Raw genomic sequence first — 26,081 nt, forward strand, 5'->3', positions numbered from 1 at the left:
CTCTAGATGGTCAAGAAGTCAAGACCCAAGATCGGTTTATATGGTAGCTATATCAGGTTATGGACCGATTTGAACCATACTTGGCACTGTTGTTGGATATAATAAGAAAACATGTCGTGCAAAATTTCATTTCAATCGGATAAAAATTGCGCACGCTAGAGGCTCAAGAAGTCAAGACCCAAGATCGGTTTATATGGCAGCTATATCAAAACATGGACCGATATGGCCCATTTACAATACCAACCGACCTACACTAATAAGAAGTATTTGTGCAAAATTTCAAGCGGCTAGCTTTACTCCTTCGGAAGTTAGCGTGCTTTCGACAGACAGACGGACGGACGGACGGACAGACGGACGGACATGGCTAGATCGACATAAAATGTCACGGCGATCAAGAATATATATACTTTATGGGGTCTCAGACGAATATTTTGAGTAGTTACAAACAGAATGACGAAATTAGTATACCCCCCATCTTATGGTGGAGGGTATAACAAGTAAAAAGGCGTTAAGTTCGGCCGGGCCGAACTATGGATACCCACCACCTCGGGTATATAAATAAACCACCTTTCATCAAAATCCGGAGCAAATTGCACATAGCAGTTATATCGAAATATGTTACGGTTTGGACCAATTACTAATAAGAACATGTCATAGTTCAATTGTGTGTAACAATTTTTTTTTTAGCTATAAAAATAAACCGATCCGAATCATATACAACATCGATGTCGAAAAGCCTAACATAAGCTATATCCAAATCTGTTCCAATCAGGGCCAAATTGAAGAAAGATGTCGAAGGGCCTATCGTAACTCACTGTCCCAAATTTCAGCAAAATCGGATAATAAATGTGGCTTTTATGGGCCTAAGACCCTAAATCGGAGGATCGGTCTATATGGCAGCTATATCCAAAAATGGTTCTATCTGGACCAAATAAACGAAGGATGTCGAGAGGACTATTATAACTCACTTTCTCAAATTTCAGCGAAATCGAATAATAAGTGTGGCTTTTATTGGCCTAAGACCCTAAATCGGCGGATCGGTCTATATGGGAGCTATATCGAGTGTAGTCCGATATAGCCCATCGTCGAGCTTAACCTGTTTATGGACAAATAAGGAATCTGTGCAAAGTTTTAGCTCAATATCCTAATTTTTGAAGACTGTTCAACAGACAGACGGACAGACGGACGGACATGTCTAGATCGTCCAATGATATCCAATTTTGAGGCCAAGTGTTAGGGGATCGTCTCACCCCATAAACTCCCCCTAAACCAATGGCAATTGAGGCTCAAAGAAAGAAATTTGAGAGTAGCGCAAGATGCTGATATTTGTTCAGGGCTTAGTGTGTGGGTGGCATCCCCCACCCTACATACTCCTCAAACTGGACATATTTGTGGATTATGGCAAAAAGGGGCTCAAATCTGATATCTGTTTTATGGCCTAGTGTTTCTGGGACCTCTCACCTCATAAACTTCCCCTAAACCATATACCGACCATAGCAACATGTAGCTCCAATGTGGTTTTTGGGAGTGGAGTATGAATCTGATATCCACTTTCGGGGCAAAGGGTTTGGCAACTCTAATCCACCACTAAAACCAAGAGAATGAAGTCGATCTAACATCCAAACTTTAATGGGCGCACCCTCCCTTTATCCTATTTTCAAAAAGGTCAGATCTCAGAGATGAGTGGAGCGATTTTGGTGAAATTTGGTTTGTTTATAATAACTCAAAAACAGAAATTTGGCATCCTTATTTAGGGTGGGTTATCTAGGGGGGCCGCGTCACCTCCAAAACCCTCCAAATGGATGGTTTTGACAATAAGTGGTTCAAATGAAAGGTGTTTGAGATTAGATCACGAATCTGATCCATATGGGCGTTCACTTCACCTCCAAAAATACCCCCATGACGGATATGAAATGAAAGGTATTTGGGAGTACAGCACGAACATGATATCCACATTGGGGCGAAATATCTGAAAGGCCGTACCAGCATCCCAAAACAGGACTTATTTCCTGCTAGTGGCAGTATAGGGGGCTTAGAAAAAACAAGAGACTGGAAGAAGGTGCAGCGGAGCAAACCCCGCCCAGCTAGTTTTTGTATAAATCTCAAAAGCCACTCTAGTAATTGCCAATTTCATAAATTACGATTTGGTTTTGTGTTAATGTAAATACAAATCTCTGTGTGAGAAGATAAATAATAGTTTTGCCACAACATCTCAGGTCATATATGTTAATTAAAATCTAAACTGTGATTTTCGCAGGTATATCATTGTAATGCACAAATGGGCTCAAATTCAAAGAAAGTAATTTTCGCATTCATTGCTTAGCCATAAATGAGCGGCTTCATATATCTAAGCTGCTTTGTGTTGCACAGACATATTTAAAATTAAATTTCAATGAATAGTATAACGCATGGATATCTAATCTAAGTGAATGATTGATACATGACCGAAAGGACCTTTGGAAATTTAAGAAAGAATATTCAAAAGACTCTTTTCTAATGACAATGATGAGATGAAAGCTACAGACACACGCAGTCACACAAACGCAACCTTTAATACAATCACATACATATCCACACACACATTCACACGCTCACTCCTATGGGGCAAACATTAAAGCACAGAGCATTTACAAGATTACACTGATACCGGAAAGTACACACATAGTTTAAGAACAAGAATGCTACAGCAAATGAAGTTATAAAAATTTTATATGCTAGCATAGAGGAAAACAAAAAACAAAACAAATCAACAGCACAGAGCACATAACAATATTCATAAACATAGGAAATTGAAATTGCAAAGCGTGTAGGAGTAAAATAAAAAAATTTAACTACAAAAGCTAATGTAATCATACTGCAGCATCTAGATACTATTTGGCAAAAGCTAATTGCCAATATCCTGGTTTTTGGCTTTTCTCGCTAGGTTTGTGAGATTTCATTAGACTTCATCAAATAATATCTTTTGATTGCAAGCAAATATTAAATTTAACTACTTTAACACTATAGTTGTTACTAACATTTGTACAACTACGACTACTTGTGCTACTACTACTACTTAAGGGCATTTATGGTTATGTGCTCACACACATTAACCACGACTACTACAATTTGTTTAGAATAGATTTGGGTATCCTACCGTTTAGACTGGGCTGGGCATATTGTATGAAACCTTCTGATATATAATGATGTTGACTGCTTGCCGTACTTGTACTGCAACGTGGCATCATATTGATGGGTGCTACACGAGCACGAATCTCTGCAGCTCTTGCACCGCCCATGGCAGCTTCTTCGTCATTCAGTTCTTCCTCTTCTATATACATTGAGGGCACATCATTGCGGGCGGGTCTGAAATAGGGGGAAAGAAAAATATTTTGAAAAAAGATTAGTATGACCAGTTTGGTTTATAAATTAAAAACAAGATATCCGACCTTAAGTTCGGCCGGGTCGGATATCGTGAGCCTCAGAAAAACTCACTGTTTCAAATTCTAGCGAAATAGTGTAATAAATAAAGTTTTTATGGGCTTCAGTCACATTATTGGCAGATCTGTCTTTAAGGCAGCTATATCCAAATAAAGTCCGACCAGAACCATATTTAGGTCGGATGTTGGAAGGTCTTAACCTACTCAATTTTTCAAATTTCAGCGAAATCGGGTAATAAATAAAGCTCTTATTAGCTTCAGACCCCCTATCGGCAGATCGGTCTATATGGCAGCTATGTCTACATATAGTCCGATCTGAACCATATTTAGGTCGGGTGTGAGAAGGCTAAAAATAATTCACTGTTTCGAATTTCAGCGAAATCGGTTAAAAAATAAAGCTTTTATGGGTCTCAGACCCTTTAACGGCATATCGGTCTAAATGGCAGCTATATCTAAATAAAGTCCGATCTATACCATTTTTGGGTCGGATGTTAAGAGGCTTAAAACTGCCCACGGTTAGACATTTTAGCGAAATCGGGTAATAAATAAAGTTTATGATCTTCAGACCATTTATCGGGAGATCGGTCTATATGGCAGCTATATCTAAATGTAGACCGATCTGAAGCATATTTTGGTCAGATGTTGGGAGGCTAGAAATAATTCATTGTTTCGAATTTCAGCGAAATCGGTTAAAAAATAAAGCTTTTATGGGCTTCAGACCCTTAATCGGGAGATCGGTCTATATGGTAGCTATATCTAAATATAGTCCGTTCTGAAAAATATTTGGGTCCTATGTTGAGAGGCTTAAGATAACAGACTGTTTTAAATTTCAGTGAAATCGGGTAATAAATAAAGCTTTTATGGTCTTCAGACCATTTATCGGGAAATCGGTCAATATGACAGCTATATCTACATATGGTCCGATTTGAACCATATTTAAGTCGGATGTTGGGAGGCTAGAAATAATTCACTGTTTCGAATTTCAGCGAAATCGGTTAAGAAATAAAGCATTTATGGGCTTCAGACCCTTTATCGGCAGATCGGTATATATGACAGCTATATCTAAATATAGTGCGATCTGTACCATATTTCGGTCGGACGTTGGGAAGTTTAAAACTGCCCACTACTCCGAATTTCAGCGACATCGGATAAAAATTAAAGCTTTTATGGCCTTCAGACCCTTTATCGGGAAATCGGTCTATATGACAGCTATATCTAAATATAGTCCAATATGAATCATATTTGGGTCCTATATTGAGAGGCTTAAGATAACCCATTGTTTTAAATTTCAGCGAAATCGGGTAATAAATAAAGCATTTATGGGCTTCAGACCGTTTATCGGCAGATCGGTTTATACGGCAGCTATATCTAAATATAGTCCGATCTGTATCATATTTGTCTCGGATGTTGAGAGGCTTAAAGGTGCGCACTAGTCCAAATTGCAGCGAAATCGGATGAAAAATAAAGATTTTATGGCATTCATACCCCTTATCGGGGGATCGGTCTATATGGTAGCTATATCGAAATATAGACCGATCTGAACTATATTTGGGTCCTATATTGAGAGGCTTAAAATAATCCATTATTTTAAATTGCAGCGAAATCGGTTAAGGAATAAAGCTTTTATGGGCTTCAGACCCTTTATCGGGAGATCGGTCTATATGGCAGCTATATTTAAATATAGACTGATCTGCACCATATTTGGGTCTTATGTTGAGAGGCTTAAAATAATCCATTGTTTTAAATTGCAGCAAAATCGGATAAAAAATAAAGCTTTTATGACCTTCAGACCCCTTATCGGGGGATCGGTCTATATGACAGCTATATCTAAATAAAGTCCAATCTGAACCATATTAAAGTCAGATATCGGGAGGCTTAAAATAACCCATTGTTTCAAACTTCAGCGAAATCGGGTAATAAATAAAGTTTTTATGGGCATTAGACCCTTTATCGGAAATTCGGTCTCTATAGCAGCTATATCCAAATATGGACCGATTTGGCCCGTTCAAGAACTTAACCAGCGGGCATCAAAAAGACGTATCTGTGCCAAATTTTAGCTCAATATCTCAATTTTTGAAGGCTGAAGAGTGATTACAACAGACGGATGGACAGACACACGGACATCGTTAAATCGTCTTAGAATTTTACGACGATCCGAAATATATATACTTTGCATGGTCGGAAATTGATATCTCGGTGTGTTGCAAACGGAATGACTAAATGAATATACCCCCTATCCTACGGTGGTGGGTATAATAAATATTTTTCATCATTGAAGTTCAATTAATAGTGAATTTTTGGAAACTTAACACTACACTAGAATTAGTGCATCTAGGCTGAACCGATATAGAGCTTTTGCGGGCTACATCACTAAGAACTGTCTGTTGAAAATTTCAAGCAGATATCCTAATTCGTTCGACTCATCGTTATTTCGACAGACGGATGGAGGGACGAATGTGGCCAGATCGACTCACAATGTCAATGCGACTAATAATTTATATAGCTAGGGTCACAGATCAATATTTCGAAGTGTTCCAAACGGAATGACTTGATAGGTATACCTCCATCTAATGTTGGAGGTAATGAAAAGTTTGTGGTTTTGGCAGTAAATTTTGGTAAACTTTGAAAGCCTTTTCTTGTTATCATTCCTCCCCTTGCACCCCATTTCATTGGTAGTTTGTTGATGCCTTACCTTTTTTATTGTTTTTCCATTTCTCCCCTCTCACATCTTTCGAATGTTGATTAATCATTATCTTCTAATTAATCATTATTATTTTGTGACATCTAGGCAACTTTTGCCCTGATAGCTAAACTTAGAGAAAACGTTAATCATGCTCTAATTGAAATAATTCCATACTACTCATTTCCTATTGTCGCTCTAATTAAGAAAGGGGTAATCAGATTAAAATATAACTGGTACCACCTGACTTATTTTGTTTAACATCTATGATACATTTTGCAATAATTAATTGCGACTCAGCGCACACGCCAGAAGATATTTATCATCTTATTGTAGAAATGTTCGCTACTTAAGTCAACGGTTCTAAGCAAATGACAAGTATTCGCAAATTACGAGCTTTTGCAGGTAAATAGTTACAGTTAAATAGGAATAATTTGTGTTGTGCCTGAACAGTGTAGCTGCTATCTTCAGTTAACTTCTATAGCTATAGTAACGATATGTATATTGACCTAGTTAAGTATAAACAATATTAAGTACAATAGCGTAGCATTATTTCAAGCTCTTTTCAACCATACACACGCACACGTAGCTATGGGCTATGAACCATAAGCCTTTGAGCTGCCGGCATGTGAATAGGCGATATACAATATATGTGCTATTATGACACTTTTAGTGTTACTCATACGCCACCCCACCCACCATGATACTTAGTGCTCTTTGGTGGGATGTATTAGAAAACATACTCATACACACACACACACACGTTCAGTCTCACACTCTTTCTCTCTCTCTTACATTAAACGGTTCACATGTGAAGTTAGCATTAAATGTGCTAGTCTAGCAATACAAGTGAGTGTGAGCACTAAACTGTCACTTACACACACACTCAGGCATGCATATCTTCTTTGGTGTAGTGTTGTTGTGTTTATGATGGTTGGATGTGCGTGCTTAGCAATCCCGCATTTGCACACAAATCATTAAAATTAATGCATACTTTACGGCGATGCAAATAATTTGAAAATTTTCTACGGAAATGAGTCACAAAAGTACAATAAACATAATCTGTTTTGTGGTTAGACACATTCTCACAGTTTCGCTTTCTATGCTTTCATTTCTGTTTGGTATCGTTTCGTTTTGTTTTTTTTTTGTGCTGTGTTTTGTTTTACCCGCAAATAAACCGGGGCAGACATCTTTTTATTACATTTTATTTCGAAAAATGTTGGTAAATGCGGGCAAATAATAGGCGGCTGGTTTTGTGGTTATATATCTGTTTGCGAGTGTTTGTAAGAGAGTGCTTCTGCTAGTGTATATTTTATGTGTGTATGATGTAGTGCTCTGTGTTTTTTTGAAAGCAGTTTAACACATTTACCAATGTTCTATTCATAGCATATAGAGTACAGCCTCTGGCTTTCAGCAGATACATTACGATAGCATAGGTCAAATAAAAAAGGGGGTGTTTTAAAGAAACTCTTCTTTAAGTTCAATTTAACTCTTAGCTTTCAACTTTAACTTTTGCCATCAACTTTATATTGGCTGCATATATAAACAGTATTTTTATAGATTCTCCCATTGGATGGCGGTGTACTAGGTTAGGTTAGACTAGGTCTAAGTGGCAGACTCACTTAGAAGTTTTCGTCCCTTGTGATACCATAGGAACAGAAGAAGAAAAATGCCTTATACTTCCTAACGTTGAACCATCCAGATCGCTTTAAAAAGTCCAATAACTTGCGAATGTTCACATTCGCTAATTAAGACAGGTTCTCGAAGAAATGAGAGTGGAACTCCTTCTAACTGCAAGTGCGGGACACGCACACACAGAAGTTGTTCTATAGTCTCTTCTTCTTGGATGTCCTCACAGCTTCTGCAAAAGTCCTTGCTGGCAGTCTTCAGTCTGTCAGCATGTTTTCCGATTTGACAGTGACCTGTCATGACGGACACAATGACTGAGACGTCTGTTCTAGCCAATGACGGCAAAGCAGTAGACCTCTTAGTCTTAATCTAGATTAGGCCACATAGTTTTGGAATGCTCACAGTCCCCCTTTGTGACCATGTATCATTCGCAATGCTGCTACTCTTAATGATTAACGCCGGTTTTACATTTTTGAAAGCTAATTCGATGTCAAGAAATCCTATCATTATATATTCCTTGACAGCGAGATAACCCTCTTGGTAGCCGATTAGGTCATGAAGGGCTGTTTTAGTGGATTTGCCTTTACTATAGGCATGCTGTTGCAGCTATAGGCGATCTCCAGGGATCTTTGCCCTCCGATATGGGTTGCCCAAAAAGTAATTGCGGATTTTTTAAAAGAAAGTAAAAAATAAATAAATAAAACTTAGAATGAACTTTAATCAAATATACTTTTTACACTTTTTTTCTACAGCAAGCTAAAAGTAACAGCTGATAACTGACAGAAGAAAGAATGCAATTACAGAGTCACAAGCTGTGAAAAAATTCTTCAACGCCGCCTATATGAAAAATCCGCAATTACTTTTTGGGCAACCCAATATGTTTCTAACAACTTCTCAAGAGTCTTCAGCATAAAGGATGACAGACTAATAGGATGAAAATATTTCGCCTTCGTGTGGCAAGGTTTTCCTGCTTTCGGAATGAAAATGACCTTCATGTCCCTCCATCCCTATGACAATGTGATGCATGCAGAGTATATCTCCCTAAGCCAGGGAACCAATCTATCAAACGCAGCTTGTAATTCAACCGGTTATACAACACCAGGGCCTGGCGACTTAAAGGAGTCGAAACTTCTTATGGCCCAAACAATTCTCGGCTCAGACACAATTTCCCTAATGGCTTCCGACGAATGCATATCAGTGACAACCTCTTCTGGCGCCACGTTGGCCGTTGGGGAATTTCCCGGGAACTATGTATCAACGAGAAGTTCTAGTGTTTCCTCACTAGACATTGTTACCTCACTGACATTGTAATAGGTCTCGAGCACAGAATCATCCTTAGCCTAGAGGCCTCAGATATATCTTCGAGGGAGTTCCAGAATTCTACCCAGGATTTGTTCTGAGCCTTTCTAAGCTCACCCTTATATTTTCTCAGCTCAGCCTTATAGAAGTCCCAATCATGGGGGCGGTGTACTAACTACGTCATTAAATTTTCAACACCTCAAAATATTGGTCTATGACCCGTTGAATAGCATTTTAAGTCAATCAGACCTTGTCCGTCCGTCTGTCAAACGAATTCGTTTGTGGGGATTGTAATTGGGCTAAATGGATTGATCTCTCCAACACCAGTTCATGGATGTGCGCAAAAAAAAATTGAAAGAAAAAAAAAATATGAAAATTGTTTAAAAACAAGTAAAAGAAAGTAAACATGACTTTGATACACGGTAAGAGGGACGCATATTGCTAGATCAACTTAAAATGTCATGGCGCTAAAGTGTTAATGCATTTATTTTTCCTTAGGGTCTTTAGTCAATATTTCGATATTTTACAAATGGAACGACAAGTTAGTATACCCAAATCTTATAGTTTTTGTTTGTTTTATCAACAATCTCTAGTTATCTTTTTGAATCCGGCCAGTTCAGGCTATAGTTTAGTTTTTACATACACATGTCATTATGTAGATGTGTAAATGATTGGATTGATATCTGCCTATACTAGCATTAATGTAGTAGTCTCAATGTTTGAATGTTCGATTGCCTATCTAGTACTTCACTCATACATGACAGACAATTAGTTTCTGCATGTCATCAACATCATCATCATCACCATCATCAGTTGTTCTCGTTTGACAATTACATTTCGCAGCTGAATACTTCATTCGATTTATTTCGATGATGACTGTAATGGTATTGCGAATCAGTGATGTGAGGCTTATGCAAATGCTTATCAGTACGAGTATCATGACAATTATGGTAACATCATCGACGGCAATAACAGATATGCTTACTGTGACTCAAGATGATGATAGGAAATTGATGGGGAAATTTTATTGAAATCAAAGTTTTACACAAAATTCATATTCATAGACATTAGCTAGGTTTAAATAAATTTATATAAGATAGAGAAAACCGTGCTAAGTTCGCCCATGGATGCTACTAAAAATTTATAAAAATTGACTAAATTCAAGAGCATGTCTTGACATTTCAAGTCGATCTAGACATGTCAGTCCGTCCCTCCATCTGTTGAGATCATGATAGCGGTTGAATGAATAAAGATATCCGCTGGAAATTTTGAACAGGGACTTTTTATTGGTGCATGTCATTGGGGATTGCAAATGGGCTATATGGGGCCCGATTTGGATATATCTACCATATAAACCGATCCATAGATTTTACTTCTTGCACTCCTAGATGATTACATTTTTGTCCAATTGGGCCGAATTTTGCACAGTGAATGCACGATCTAAAGACATCCATGTTTCTGTCCGTCCATATGTCCGTTAGCCTGTTGTAATCTTGCTACAGACTTTACAAATTTGACACAGTTTCGCATTTCTTCAATACGCAGGTTAAGTTCTTGAACGGGCCATACCGGACCATATTTTGATAAAGCTGTCATATAGACCGATCCCCCGATTCATGACCTTAAGCCCATAAAAGCCGTATTTGTTGCACGGTTTCGCTGAAGCATTAAACAATGAGTTGTATTAAAACTCCCGACACCCGATCTAAAAATGGTCCTGATCGGACTATATTTAGATATAGCTGCCATGTAGACCGTAGATTTACGAATTTAGGGTCTAAAGCCCCTAAAAGGCAATTTTATTGTGCAATTTCGCTGAAATGTAAAAAATAGAGTTGTATTAATGCTCCCGATATCTGACTTAGAGCACTAAGTCACATCAAATTTAAAAGTACATCTGCCATATGGACCGATCTTCAGATTTCTGGTCTAAAGTCCTTTAAAGGCGCACTCAAGATCCGATTTAGACTAAAATAGGATCCTAGTTGGATATAGCTCCCATATAGACAGATCTAATGATTTAAGGGGAATAGGAGACACAGAGCCTGTATTCTAGCAAAGAGAGGTCTAAAAGAGGTGTCGCACCGCGACACGCCTTTCGGCTATAAAAAGAAGGTCCCTTATCATTGACCTTAAACTTGAAGCGGACTGCACTCATTGATATGTGAGAAGTTTGCCCCAGTTTTTTAGTGGAGTGGATAAGCGCAAGAATACGCGACTGGGAAGTGTTGGATGACAACAGCTTTTCTGATCATCGTTATATAAGTTTCCGCCTTAGAGAAAATACTGCAGAAGTGGTCCCTCGGCTACTAACAGAAAAAAGGAGGAATGGGATAAATTTAGGCACAAATTCTATCCAATCTAGACCAGAAAAGGAAGTGGAAATTGCGGAGGATATAGACAAATTGGTCAAGCGGATCACTGATCACGGCCCTGAATGACTTGCTTGTGTCAGCATGTCCCAGTGCCAAGCCAAGGGGCAAACAGCGAGCGCCATGATGGACCCCAGAGCTGGTTGGTCTATGGAAGGACTGCAGAAACTCTTCAACAGGGCGATAGCCACAAGAACACCATACGATTGGGACATCTATAGGTTAGATAAGGTTTATGTGGCAGTCTGCAATCAAACTCACGTAGACGTTTTCGTTCATTGTGATACCACAGGAACTGAAGAAATGCGATGCCTTCCAGTTCCTACCATTGAACCATCCAGATCGCTTTAGAAAGCCCAACAACTTGCGAATGTTCAGATTCGCTAAATCAGAGAGGTTCTCAACGAAATGAGAACGTAAAGTAGAACTCCTTTTGACTGCTAGTGCGGTACACACACACACACAGAAGGTGTTCTATAGTCTCTTCTTCATCGATGTCCTCATAGCTTCTGCAAAAGTCGGTGCAGGCAACCTTCAGTCTTTCACCATGATGGACATAATGACTGAGACGTCTGTTTTAGCCAATGACAGCAAAGCGGTAGACCTCTTCAAGTCTATATTAGGGAAAATAGTTTTGGAAAGCTCACAACCCCCTCTTTGCGACCATCTAGCATTCGTAGTCCATCGATTTATAGGACGAAAATCTTTAGCATTTGTGTGGCAAGGTTTTCCTGCTTTCAGAATGAAAATGACCTTTATGTCCCTCCACCCCCCAGTTATTTGTGACATGCTGATACAAGCAATGTATATCTCCCTAAGCCTAGGAACCATTCTATCAGACACAGCTTGTAATTCAACCGGTGATACATAATCAGGGCCTGGCGACTTAAAGGATTCAATTCTCTTTATCGCCCAAAGGATTTTCGGCTCAGACATAATTTCCCCAATAACCTACCATGGATGCATACCAGTGACAACCTCTTCTGATGCCACGTTGTACGTTGGAGAATTTCCCGGGAAATGTGTATCAACGAGAAGTTCAAGTGTGTCCTCACCAGTTATTGTTCATACATTCCCTGACTTCTGAATATACCCCACCGTAATAGGTCTTGAGGACAGAATCTGCCTTAGCCTAGAGGCTAATGCAGATTCAGATATATCCTCCACGGAGCTGAAGAATTCCACCCAGGATTTGTTCTGCACTTTTCTCAGCTAGCCTATATATTTTCTTAGCTCAGCCTCCAGATGTCCCAGATGTCCTAGAGAGCCGGGCAGCCATTAAGTCCCTGGAGAACGTATTTCTGAACACAAAACCGCACTCTACTGTTGCAGATCTCTCAACGAGATCTCTGAACATTTCAAAATCCACCTGGTCTGAGTGCCGGGCCACAGAGATATACCAGGGAATTGTAAAGCGGACGAGCTTGCCCAGTGAAACTGGAATCTATGAGTGTGCCTCTAGCGACATGTAAGCTAAGTTTTCAGGACCAGGCCCGAAGGACAACAAGTGATAGATGGTCACAAAGAGGGGGCTGTGAACATTCCTAAACTATGTGGCCTAGTCTAGGCTTGAAGAGGTCTACCACTTTGCTGTTGCTGGTTAGAACAGACGTCTCAGTCATTGTGTCCGTCATGACAGGTCATTGTCTAAACGGAAAACATGATGAGAGTTTGAAGGTTGACGGTAACGACTTTTGCAGAAACTTTGAGGACATTGAAAAAGAAGAGACTATAGAACTCATTCTGGGTGGGTATGCCGCTCTAGCAGTCTTAAGGTGTTCACTTCTTTGAAATTTTTTTGTCTGATTTAGCGGATATGAACATTGGGAAGTAGTTTGGCCTTTGTAAGCTATCTGGTTGGTTGAACGGTAGGAACTAGAAGGCATGTTTCTTCTTCTGTTCCTGTAATCACAATGGACGAATACGTCTAAGTGAGTCTGAGGACAGACTGCAACTTAAACCTAACCTAACCTAAGATCTAAAGTCCATGAAATCCGCACCTATTATCCAATTTCGATGAAGTTCGAAAAAGTGGTTTGTTCTAAGCCCTCTGTCATCCGACCCGTATGTGGTTCAGATCGGACCATATTTTGATATAGCTCCGGTTTCTGGTCTTAAGACCATTAAAATCGCATTTATTATGTGATTTCACTAAAATTTTAAACAGTTCTTAGGACTCTTGATATCCGATCCTAATATGGTCCATATTGGACCATATTAAGATATAGCCATCCAATCTACGTGAGTTAAGCCCATAAAGGCGAAATTTATTACCCATCTTCGCTTAAATCGTAAAATGTGAGTTAGATTCATTGGCATTCTTGCCAATTACGTTCCAGATGGGTCAGTATTTGCATTATATAGTATTAGCTGTTATATAGACCGCACTTCCGATTTAGGATTTTATTGCCATGGAAAGAGGATTTTCTGCACGATTTCGCTGAAACAGAGACTTGTATAGGAGTTCTCTGCACAGATGCCCCCGTAGCGAAAAGGTTAGCATGTTCCACTTATACTCTGAACGCCTATGTTTAAATCCTGGCATGAGCATCGTAAAAAACATTTTCAGCGAAGGTTATCCCCTCCTAAAGCTGGCGACATTTGTCAGGTACTTTGCCATGTAAAAACTTTTCCGCAAAAAGGTGACGCAAGCCGTTCGGACGCGGCTATAAAAGGAAGTCCCTTATCATTGAGCTTAAACTTGAATCTCATTGATATGTGAGAAGTTTGCCCCTGTTCCCTAACGAAATATTCATTGGCAAATTTGCAATTTTGCTCTGCCCCTGAATCAAATATGCTCCAGTCTAGCCCAAATTTCGATATTACTTTGTATATGGAAGTGGAGTTTTTTTTAAATAGGAGGGCGAGTATATCTTTGGTGTTTACGTTGCTAGTATGTGAAATTTATTTACACCCACTACCGCAAGTGTCAATCTATTTTCAGTTTTTGTGATCTACACTACATGTTTACTGCATCAGGCGGTTAGCTTTATCCATTTGACATTAGTTGATTAAAGTTTCTTTTTTGAATGTGACATATCAAAAGCCCGTCGAAGTTTGCTAATGACAGTTGTTATAATTGCATTCAATTGCAAGAACATTAAAAACTGACATTTTAATTTTGGTTAATAAAAGTTGCTTAAATTTTAAATAAGCTGCTATTGTCAATTGATTGACGTTTTAACTAAAAAAATAATATGTGGTTATTTTTAAACTACTTGCATGGTATTTTAAGAGCAAAGCAAAAACTATAGGATGGGTGAAAAAAGCATCACATGGACATATTTATAACAGCCTTGTCACACAGTTATGTTAACAAACTTCAACGGAACATTTCTTTGCCAAAGAAATTATAATGGAAAAGGTATAACAGGTAACAAGTAAAAGCGTGCTAAGATTGGCAGAGCTGGATTCTGCTAAAAACTTATACAAAATAAATTTAGATAAGGGCTCAAGAAGTCAATTCGGCAGATCGGTTTATATGGAAGCTATATCAGGTTATTGACCGATTCGGACCGTACTTGACGCAGCTGTTGGAAGTCTAAACAGAACCCTATGTGCAAAATTTCAGCCAAATCGGACAAAAATTGCGGCTTACAGGGGCTCAAGAAGTCAAATCGAGAGATGGGCTTATATGGGAGCTATATCTAAATCTGAACCGATATGGCCCATTTGCAATCTCGGATGACCTGCATCAATACTGAGTATCTGTGCAAACTTATAAGCGTCCAGCTTTACGCATTCGACCTCTATCGTGATTTCGACTGACGGACGGACGGGCATGGCTAAATCGACTCAGAACGTGGAGACGATCAAGAGCATAATCATATTCTTTATGGGGTCTTAGACCAATATTTCGAAGTGTTATCACTACCATTCTATGGTGGTGGATATAAAAACGTAATAAATTCCGTGCCGCGCTGAGTACTGGTTAATCAACATCATGGATGGTGGAATGATTTTTTCTAAGGCTAAATTTCAAAAAAAAAAAACACAAGTAAAAACGCGTTAAGTTTGGCCGGGTCGAACTTTGGATACCCACCACATACATGTAAACCACCTTTCGTCATAATCCGGTGAAAAGTATAATCAATGCCGCCATAGCAGCTATACCCAAAAATGGCCAGATTTGGAACAAATTTGACACAAATATTGAGTGGTCTAATTAGTACAAGTCATTGTTCAATTTTGTAGAACAAAATATTGGTCTTTTTGGCAGCCATATCCAAATATAGACTGATCTGAACCATATACGAGAAGAATGTGTCAAATTTCACCGAAATCGGATTATAAATGTGTCATTTAAGGGACCAAAACATAAAATCGAGAATCAGTCTATAAGGAAGCCACATCCAAAGCTGGACCGATCTGGGCCACATTGCAGAAAGATGTCGAAGGGCATAACATAACTCACTGTCCCAAATTTCGGCGACATGGGACAATTAATGCGCTTTTATGGCCCCAAGACCTTAAATCGAGAGATCGGTCTATATGGCAGCTATATCCAAATCTGGTGTGATCTGTGTCATATTGCAGAAAGATGTCGAGGAGCCTTACATAACTTACTGTCCCAAATGTCGGCGACATCGGACAATAAATGCGCCTTTTATAGGCTCAAGACCTTAAATCGAGAGATCGGTCTATATGGCAGCTATATCCAAATCTGATCCGATCTATGGGATATTGCAGAAAGATGTCGAGGGGCCTAACACAACTCACATTCCCAAATTTCGGCTAAATCAGACAATAAATGCGCTTTTATGGGCCCAAGACCTTAAATTGAGAGATCGGTCTATATGGCAGCTATATCCAAATCAGGATCGATCTGGGCCAAATTAAAATCGAATGTTATAGGGCCCAACAGAACTCACTATCCTACGTTTCGAAGCAATCCGACAATAAATGAGACTTTTATGGACCCAAGACCTTTAAATCGAGAGACCGGTCTATATGGCAGCTATATCCAAATCTGGACCGATCTGGGCCAAATTGAAGAAGGATGTTGAAGAGCTTAATACACCTCACTGTCCCAAATTTTGCTTAAATCGGACAATGAAAGCGCCTTTTATATGCCTAAGACCTTAAAATGAGAGATCGGTCTATATGGCAGCTATATCCAAATCTGAACCGATCTGGACCAAATTGAAGAATGATTTAAAAGAGCTTAACACAACTTACTGTCCCAAATTTTGGCTACATCGGACAATGAATGCGCCTTTTATGGACCCACGACTTTAAATCAAGAGATCGGTCTATATGGCAGCTATATCCAAATCTGATCCGATCTGTGCCATATTGCAGAAAAATATCGAGGGGCTTAAGCTAACTCACTGTCCCAAATTTTAGTGATATCGGACAATAAGTGCGCGTGTTATGGGCCAAAAACCTTAAATCGAGCAATCGGTCTATATGGCAGCTATATCCAAATCTGAACCGATCTTAACTAAATTGAAGATGAACATCGAAGCGCCTAATACAACTCACTGTCTTAAATTATGGCTTAAACGGATAATAAATGCGCCTTTTATGTGCCGAAGATCTTAAATCGAGAGATCGGTCTATATGGCAGCTATATCCAAATCTGATCCGATCTGTGCCATATTGCGGAAAGATGTCGAGGGGCCTAACACAACTCACTGTCTCAAATTTTGGCAAAATCGGATAATAAATGAGTCTTTTATGGGCCCAAAACCTTAAATCGAGAGATCGGTCTATATGGCAGCTATATCCAAATCTGGTCCGATCTAACCCAAATTAAAGATGGACATCGAAGGACATAACACAAAACACCGTCCCAAATTATGGCTTAATCGGACAATAAATGCGCCGTTTTTGGCCCCAAGACCTTTAATCGAGAAATCGGTCCATATGGCAGCTATATTTGAAAAAAAAATTTTGACTGGCCCAGCAAAACTCACTGTCCCAAATTTTGGCAAAAACGGATAATAAATGTGGCTTTTATAGGGCTAAGATCCTAAATCGGCGGATGGGTCGGTGAAGGGCCTAACACAACTCTCTTTTATGAGTCTAAGACCCTAAATGGGAGGATCGGTTTATATGGGGGCTATATCAATATATAGTCCGATATAGCCCATCTTCGAACTTAACCTGCTTATGGACAAAAAAGAATCTGTGCATAGTGTCAATTCAATATCTCTATTTTCAAAGACCTTAGCGTGATTTCAACAGACAGACGGACGGACATGGCTAGATGGTCTTCGATTTTTACGCTGATCAAGAATATATTTACTTTATAGGGTTGGAAATGGTTATTTCGTTGGGTTGCAAACGGAATGGCAAAATGAATATACCCCCATCCTTCGATGGTGGGTATAAAAAATGTTTCAATTTAGAGGTGGGCCCCTCCCCAAAAGAAATGGTGGCCACGGGCCTGATGGAAACACATTCTGTGACTTGATTGCTAATTATTAATCAAATTTTGTTTGATTTACTTTCCTTTTTCTTTATACTTTATGCCATCCAAAACCAATAAAACTTATTATCAGGCTAAGTAGTTTAATCAGATGTTTGTTACTCGTCTTTGTTGACCTCTGATGTATCATATATCTCAACATATTGTCATTTTCAATTATTTAACAATAAAATCCCCAATCATCATATCATATACCACTTATAATTCACTGTGTCCCAATGTCTGCGACACACAATGAGATTTTCTCATGGAGCTGTAATAAACGATTACGGAGTGATTCTATTACCGATATAAGACACTCACTAATTAATAATGTCGTCATTGCATGTGATCGCAACATTGTCGGTCGCTTGTTGATTTGGCAAAGAATTGGTTATAAGTAATGATGGCCAATTAGGGAAATAGTTGAAGCAAAGCAGAGTAAATAAAATTGGATGAATTGTGGGCTCAAGGATTGAGAGATGAGATGGGCAAAGGATAGAACGCGGACAATTCCCTTGGTTATAAGGCGAATCTTTTTGCCATAAATTAATATCTCCTTGAATTATCATTGACTAGGACAAACAACCACCCACATATACATGCATAAATACCCGCATACACTATGTATGGATATGCCAGCCAGCCAACCAATGCCCAAGTAAGTGGGATTTATGTTTACTAAGATAGCAAATGTGTAGGCAAGTTTATGTGTGCATGTATGCATGTGTGCTCTTGTTCCTGGCATGTGTTTGTGTATCCCATTTAGGTTCACCGGAAGCCTCACAGTTGGGAAAACAAAAACTAATCTGTTCAGATTTAACTTAAATAATGCCGCTTCCTAACAAAACAAACGACGAGAAATAACAAGTAGTAAATGCCAACACAAACAAAGGACATTAGGCTGAGATACACACACATGAGCACACACACACACACACACACATATGCCTAGGCTCACACGTTTACTTCACTTAGAAGAGCAGTGGGATAAACAATGATTCCTAGGCAAGGCCATAAGCCCATACGCACACACACACACACACACACGCACTCATGCTCTCAGCTAGATGGCTTTATGCCTTACACACCTTTACACATATGTCTATGGCCTTTGTTCGACAGAGTTTTGGTGGAACCGTAACATATGCGTTTATTGGGTTAAACCGAAAATGCAATTAATTCAGTACTTCCGCTTTGAGAACGCAAAGATTTTGAACTAATGAAAATCCCTTGAAAATTTTAGAATCCAGTTTAGAGATTTTTTTGGCTTTAATTATTTTCATTAAAACTAACCTGGAATGAAATTAGCTTAAGTTTTAAGTTAATCTATGGTTTATGTTTTGGCCCAACCCCATGTCTATCTGTATTCGTATCTCCATTTATGGTAGAATGGCACTTCTATGCCTTTGTTAGTTAGCTAAGCTACAACTCAACTTTCCATTGTTTTTCTTGCCGGGAAAAACTAACAATATTGAGTTTTATGGCGGATTCAAAGAAACCCAACAAACCATACATCTGTGATCCAAAACTCATCATGCCTATTTTATGCAGCAAGCTAATGAATGGTGACCACTGGCGTAGAAAGTATAATTTGAGTGCAGAATGCAGCAGTGAATGGGAAAAATTGGTAGAATTGTGAGAGTACTATGGGAAACTTTTCATCCTTATTACATAAGGCCATGGAAGATATGGGGGATACCATTATACAGAGTAAGAACATTCAGTAGCATGCTTAAGTCAAAGAGTGATGTTGGAAACCGTCCTGCAGGAGATTGTGCATAGGATGGCAGAGTTCTTGGCCCGTTATGGATGTTGGCAGATTGCGTTAACATCGATGAAATTTTTTAAAATGTGAAGACCCAAAAGTAGAGGCCACAGTAGGGCAGAGGTTAGCATGTCCGCTTATGATGGTGAACGTCTGTGATCGAGTCCTGGCCAGACCTTAAGAAAAAATTGTAATCTGTGGTTAGCTTCTTACTAATGCTGGCTACATTTATGAAGCATCCTGCCATGTTAAAACTCCTCTAAAAAGTGATGTCGCTGTGCGGACTCGTCAAAAAAAAGGGTGGACCCTTATCATTGAGCTTAAAACTTGAATCGCACTGCACTCATTGATATGTGAGAAGTTAGCCCTTGTTCTTTAATGGAATGTTCATGGGGAAATATGTATTTGTATGAAGACCGGCAATGGAAATCCCTTTCGATTCCTGCTGGAGGCATTGTTCTACCTATCACTGATAAATTTTCCGGGTTTAGTGTTTGGGGGACCACCCCAATCCCCAAAACTGTCCTAGATCGGGCATATTTACTGATCATGTCAATGTGGAGCTTAAATGAAAGGTATTGGAGGGTAGAGCAAGAATTGATACCCACTTACGGGACCAATTTTCTGGGGGTCTACCCCTTTCCCAAAATACCCCACAAACAGCAATTTTTTACTGACCATCGCAATATGGGGCTCAAATAAAGTACTTGAGAGTAGAATACGAATTTGATATCCAAATGTGGGACCATATATTTAGGGCATCAATCCTTCCTCAAAACACCCCCCAAAGAGTAAATATTTTTCGACCATGCCAATATGTGGCTCAAATGAAAGGTATTTGGGATTAGAAGAATTTGATAACCTATTTTGGGGCTATTTGGTTGGGGATACGCCTCATCGTGCACACTCCCCTAAACCAATGGCAATATGGGGTTTAAATAAATGGTATTGGAAAGAAAAGCACGATGCTGATATTTTTTCAGGGCCAAGTGTTTGGAGGACCACCTCACCCCCGAAAACACCCCTAAATCAGATATCATTAGAATATTGGGCTGAAATACTTGCGAACGTGCCCAGGAGCTAAATCAGACAAGTTCTCAAAGAAATAAAAACCTAGAGTGTAATTTTTTCTGACTGCCAGTGCAGGACACACACACAGCAGATGTTTCATAGACTCTTCTTCTTGGATGTCCTCACACCTTCTGCAAAGGTCGTTACTTCCAACCTTCAGTCTGTCAGCATGTTTTCCTATCATACAGTGATCTGTCATGACGGACACCATGATTGAGACGTCTGTTCTAGCCAGGGACAGCAAAGCGATAGACCTCTTCGAGTCTAGATTTGGTCACATACAATCATTTTGGAATGTTCCCAACCCTCCCCTTAGTGACCATCCATTATTAATTGCACTACGGTCTGCGGCCTGATCCTGAAGACTTAACTTACATATCGCTATAGGTATACCCACAGATTCCAGTTCCCCTGGAATGTGTAGAGTATTTCCTAGTCTCGCAATCTCGTGTTCTCTAAAACTCCCTGCGATATCTCTATGGACTGGCACTCTGCACAGGTGAATTTTGATCTGTTCAGAGATTTGCGACAGTGGAGGGTGGTTATTGTCTTCAGAAATATGTTCGCCAGAAATTTAAGGGCTGTCTGAGAAGTAGCCCACCAGGTGGCCACCGTAGCGTATGTCCGCCTATGCCGCTGAACGCCTGGGTTCGAATCCTGACAGGAAAATCAGAAAATTGTTCAGCGGTGGTTATCCCCTCCTAATACTGGCGACATTTGTGAGGTACTTGTCATGTAAAAACTTCTCCCCGAAGAAGTGTCGCTCTGCGGCACGCCGTTCGGACTCAGCTTTAAAAAGAAGGCCCATTATCATTGAGCTTAAAATTGAATCGGACAGCACTAATTGATTTGTGAGAAGTTTGCCCCAGTTCCTTAATGGAATGTTCATGGACAAATTTGCATTGGCTGTTCTTCAGAGTGTTGTCCGCAGTGCGGTTGTGATGCATAAACAAGCCATACTTTGGGTCCGAATGAGTACTGAACTGTAGGCCGATTTTTGAAGCGCCATCAGTATACTCAACCACTTCTACACCTTTTTCTTCCAGAGACTATAATATATTGTTAATGACTGTATTCCAAAGTAGAGGAGACAGTACACCTCCTGGAGGTGTTCCTCTGTTGACCCATCTTTTAAGATCCACAGATCCCAAACTTGCCGTAATGCATCTTTTAGTGAATGGGTTATTTAGAAACTTTCTTACGGTAGAGTTAATGTCTAGAAACTCCAACTCCTTCATGATTGACGGCGGTGTTACATTATTGAAAGCACCTTCAGTGTCAAGAAAAGCTACCATTGTCTATACTTTGATAGCGTAAGAGCTATCTAAGTAGGCGACAAGGTAATGAAGGCCAGTTTCAGTGGTCTTGCCTTTACTATATGAATGCTTTTGCTGAGACAGGTGGTCTCCAAGGATCTTTGCTCTATGTTATGTTTCTGTCAAACTCCCTGGAGTTTTCAGCATAAAGGATGACGGACTAATAGGACGAAAATCTTTGGCATTCGTGTGGTAAGGTTTTCCCGCTTTTGGAATGAAAATACCTCTGTATCCCCCCCATCCCATAGGTATATACGACATGCTGATACAAGCCAAGTATATCTCTCTAAACCAAGGAACAGTCTATCGGACACAACTTGTAATTCAACCGGTGATACATCATAAGGGCCTGGCGATTTACATGAATCGAAACTTTTTATCGCCCAAAGGATTTTTGACTCAAACAAGATTTCCCTCATCAACCTCCGACAAAGGCATATCCGATTTACTATTGACTATTACTATCAGAGAAAACCTCTTCCGTGGCAATGTTGTCTACTGGCGAGTTTCCCGGGAAATGTGTATCAATGAGTAGTTCTAGTTTTTCTTCACTAGAGATTGTCCATACATCCTCTGACATCTGAATATATTCCACAGTTATAGGTTTCGAGGATATGTTTTTCCTTAGGCTAGACGCCTCAGATGTATCCTCTACGAAGCTACAGGATTCTACTCGGGATTTTTTCAGAGCGTTTCGCAGCTCGCCCTTGTATTATCTTAGCTGAGCCTTATAGACGTCTCAATTGTGTGGAGCCTTTGTGGCTTTCGCCCTGTTAATTATACCCTACACCACCACTGTGGTACAGGGTATTAGAGATTTGGGCATTTGTTTGCAACGCTAAGAAGGAGAAGAGCTAGACCCATTGATAAGTGTACCGATCGATTCAGAATCACGTCGATTTAGCCATGTCCGTCAGCGAGTCCATGTATTCTTGTAATCAAAGTGCAGGTCGTATTTGTTGTCCAATCATCACGAAATTTTGCACATATCACTTTTTAGCCCAAGGACGAACACTATTGATTTTGATAAAAATCGGTTCAGATTTAGATATAGCTCCCATATATATGTATCGCCCGATTTGCACTTAAATCGGCGCAGTAGCTACAATTTTCAACCGATCTGCACAAAATTTGGCACGGATTGTTTTGCTACTGATCTTAACATATCTGCTAGATTTCATCAAAGTCGGTTCAGATTTCGATATAGTTACCATATATATGTATCGTCCGATTTGCACTTAAATGGCCCTAGTAGCTACAATTTTCAACCGATCTGCACAAAATTGGGCATGGATTGTTTTGTTACTGATTTAAAAATATCTGCAAATTTTCATCAAAATCGGTTCAGATTTGGATATAGCTCCCATATATATGTATCGCCCGATTCGCCGTAGATGCTAAAATGTTCATCCGATCTGCACAAAATTTTGCACGGATTGTTTTATAACTGATCTTATCATATGTGCGAGATTTCATCAAAATCGGGTCAGATTTGGATATAGCTCCAATATACATGTATCGCCCGATTTTCAAACGATCTGTTAAATAGTCGGTTCAGATTAAGATATAGCTCCCATATACATATATATTTATATATTGCCCGAATTTATAATTGCAGAGTAGGTGTGGGGTATTATATAGTCGGCTCCGCCCGATTTTCGCCTTTCCTTACTGGTTTTTTTTCTGCAACTCTTCCTTAGACTAATCAGTTCTGGGGTCCACCATGGCGATCACAGTTTACCGCTTGGCTTGGCTCTAGGACATGCTGACACGAAAGACTCATTCCGGGCCTACTCTTGACCATTATGTTTATGTTATCCGTAGTTTGCACTTCCTTTTCTGGTCTAGAAGAGATAGTTGTGCAGAATATGTGCCGAAATTCATCCCTATCCGCCTTTCCTCTGTTTAACCGAGGGACCACTTCCGCAGCATCCTCTCCAAGGCAAAAATGCAAATGCAAATTTTGCCCATGAACATTCCACTATGGAACAGGGGCAAACTTCTAACCTATCAATGAGTGCAGTCCGATTCAAGTTATAAAGCTCAATGATAAGGGTCTCCTTTTTATAGTCGAGTCCGAACGGCGTGCCGCAGTACGACACCGCTTTGGAGAGAAGTTTTACATGGCATAGTAACTCACAAATGTTGCCAGCATTAGGAGATGAAAGCCACCTCTGAAAATTTTTTCTGATGGTCTCGCCAGGATTCGAACCCAGGCATTCAGCGACATGCTAACCTCTGCGCTACGTTAGCCTCCCTCCTCCTCTCCAAGGCTGATACAAATATAACTATGATCAGAGAAGCTGTGGTCATCCAACACATTCCAGTCCCATATCCTTCCGCTTATATCCTCCGATACAAAGGTAACATCTAGTAGCTCCTACCTGTTCTTGGTAATAAAGGTCGATTTTTGATAAGCAGTTCCCACTTTTCGTTGAAATCGGAACTTCTCCCTGTCTGGTGATGTGCATTAGCACCACTTTTTCTCCCTGCAGAAGCGAACTAAGCACTTAACACGTTTTTAATTGTTATGGGTCTAACGCCATCAAATGCCATTTTAACCTATCTAAACAGACTTATTCGAAAGATGATAAGAGGTCTTCCTTCGAAAACAAATTTTAATCTCTAGTAAAAAAAATATTTGTGTACCTTATTCCAGTACATACGCCCCTGACATTATCACTCAGCATCAACTAAACATAGCTGAGACCAAAAACTAAAAAAGACATGACAGTATAATCAAAATAGATCAGAGAGAGTAGAGAGTAAGAGAGATGAAGGCCATCGCCAAACGCCGTAAAGCAGTGAATTTGTTTTACTTTGGTTTGTGCAAAAAGACAAACCGTGCGACGGTTAACCGTCAGGGAAAGCAAATGCGATGCGAACTCATTTAATGTGAAATTGAGATTGAGCTCAGCCGATAAGTAAATCCAATTAGCGATGACACTACAACAAACAAAAGTTCGCGCGCCAAAGGAGTAAAATGGGGCACAAAAACCTCACACCAAAAAAAAAAAGAACAAAACGAAAAATGGCAGTGAAGTGTAGTGTAGTGAAATGAAATAACAACGAAATCTTGAATGAATGAATGGAATAGAAATGGAACTTTATACACTTGACGGCGGCAAATGACTTTGTCTGAGATTAAATTGTTAGACTTTGTGTGATTGTGTGCCTCTGTGTGTCTTTCTTTGTGCGTTTCCTAGCCTCCTTTTCATAACAAATGGGAAATGGGACTCTTTTGGTGTTATTTATGGGTCATTCGGTAAATAATGACACACCGCCCTTGGGATTGTTAATCAAATAAATGAATAAAGTCCAATTAAACGCAATGCAACAATGGCTATGATTTACAGCGTGATTTTTGGTTGCTTGTATCCTTGTCTTTTTGACTGGCACCATGAAGGTCACACTTCTCTGGCTTTGAATTTAGGGAATTTAAAAGTAAGAATTTGTTGTTGACAGAGTTTTAAATTAGGAAATAAAAATCAGTTTAAAATCCCAAAAAAAGAATAAAAAGGACGAGTACAAAAAATGATAGATATCCTTGATCATCGTGACATTCCAAATCGATCAAGTTCGTCAAACTTTCCTCACAGTCTACTGCAATTAGTTGTGGACTTCGTGACATGCCATACTGTCTGCAGTATATATTGTCTAGTGCAATATGTCGGAGAGGTCACTAAGTCCATCAGCAAAGACGATCAAGGGGTCGACGTAGACCAAAATATTTGAGACCCGTACTTACCAGTTTGGTATATTACCTTGCAATGTAGTTTTTTTGTTACAAAATCCTATTTGATGCAAGGCCAGAACACGCTCAAAAGCACAACTAACCCATACATCGGATACACCTCATTGTTCGAATGAAGTATTTCATTCTGGTAAACCAAGGAGAATCCATGTTAGAGAGGGAGTTCTCTTCAACCAATGTACAACCCAAAAGGCACTCGGGGGAGTGCACCATTGCGGGCAGTATAGACCTTTCAAATAATTGCAAATTTTGCCCATGAACATTCCACTAAGGAGCTGGGGCAAACTTCCCACATATCAATGAGTGCAGTCCGATTCAAGTTTAAGCTGAATGATAAGGGGCCTCCGAACAGCGTGCCGCA

At 39.6% G+C, this 26,081-nt stretch overlaps 1 protein-coding gene across 4 annotated transcripts in view; it reads right to left on the minus strand.

Moving 5' to 3' along the window:
• LOC106083864 (neural cell adhesion molecule L1) overlaps positions 1 to 26,081 on the minus strand; it is a 557,698-nt gene that overhangs the window by 23,190 nt on the left and 508,427 nt on the right. For all 4 annotated transcript variants that reach the window (XM_059363589.1, XM_059363587.1, XM_059363588.1 and 1 more), the window contains exon 15: positions 3,137 to 3,345. In XM_059363589.1, the coding sequence (XP_059219572.1) occupies positions 3,137 to 3,345 (209 nt within the window). The remainder of the gene's footprint in view (positions 1 to 3,136; positions 3,346 to 26,081) is intronic.

Source organism: Stomoxys calcitrans, chromosome 2 (genome assembly GCF_963082655.1).
Source record: "Stomoxys calcitrans chromosome 2, idStoCalc2.1, whole genome shotgun sequence".
Lineage (NCBI taxonomy): Eukaryota > Metazoa > Arthropoda > Insecta > Diptera > Muscidae > Stomoxys > Stomoxys calcitrans.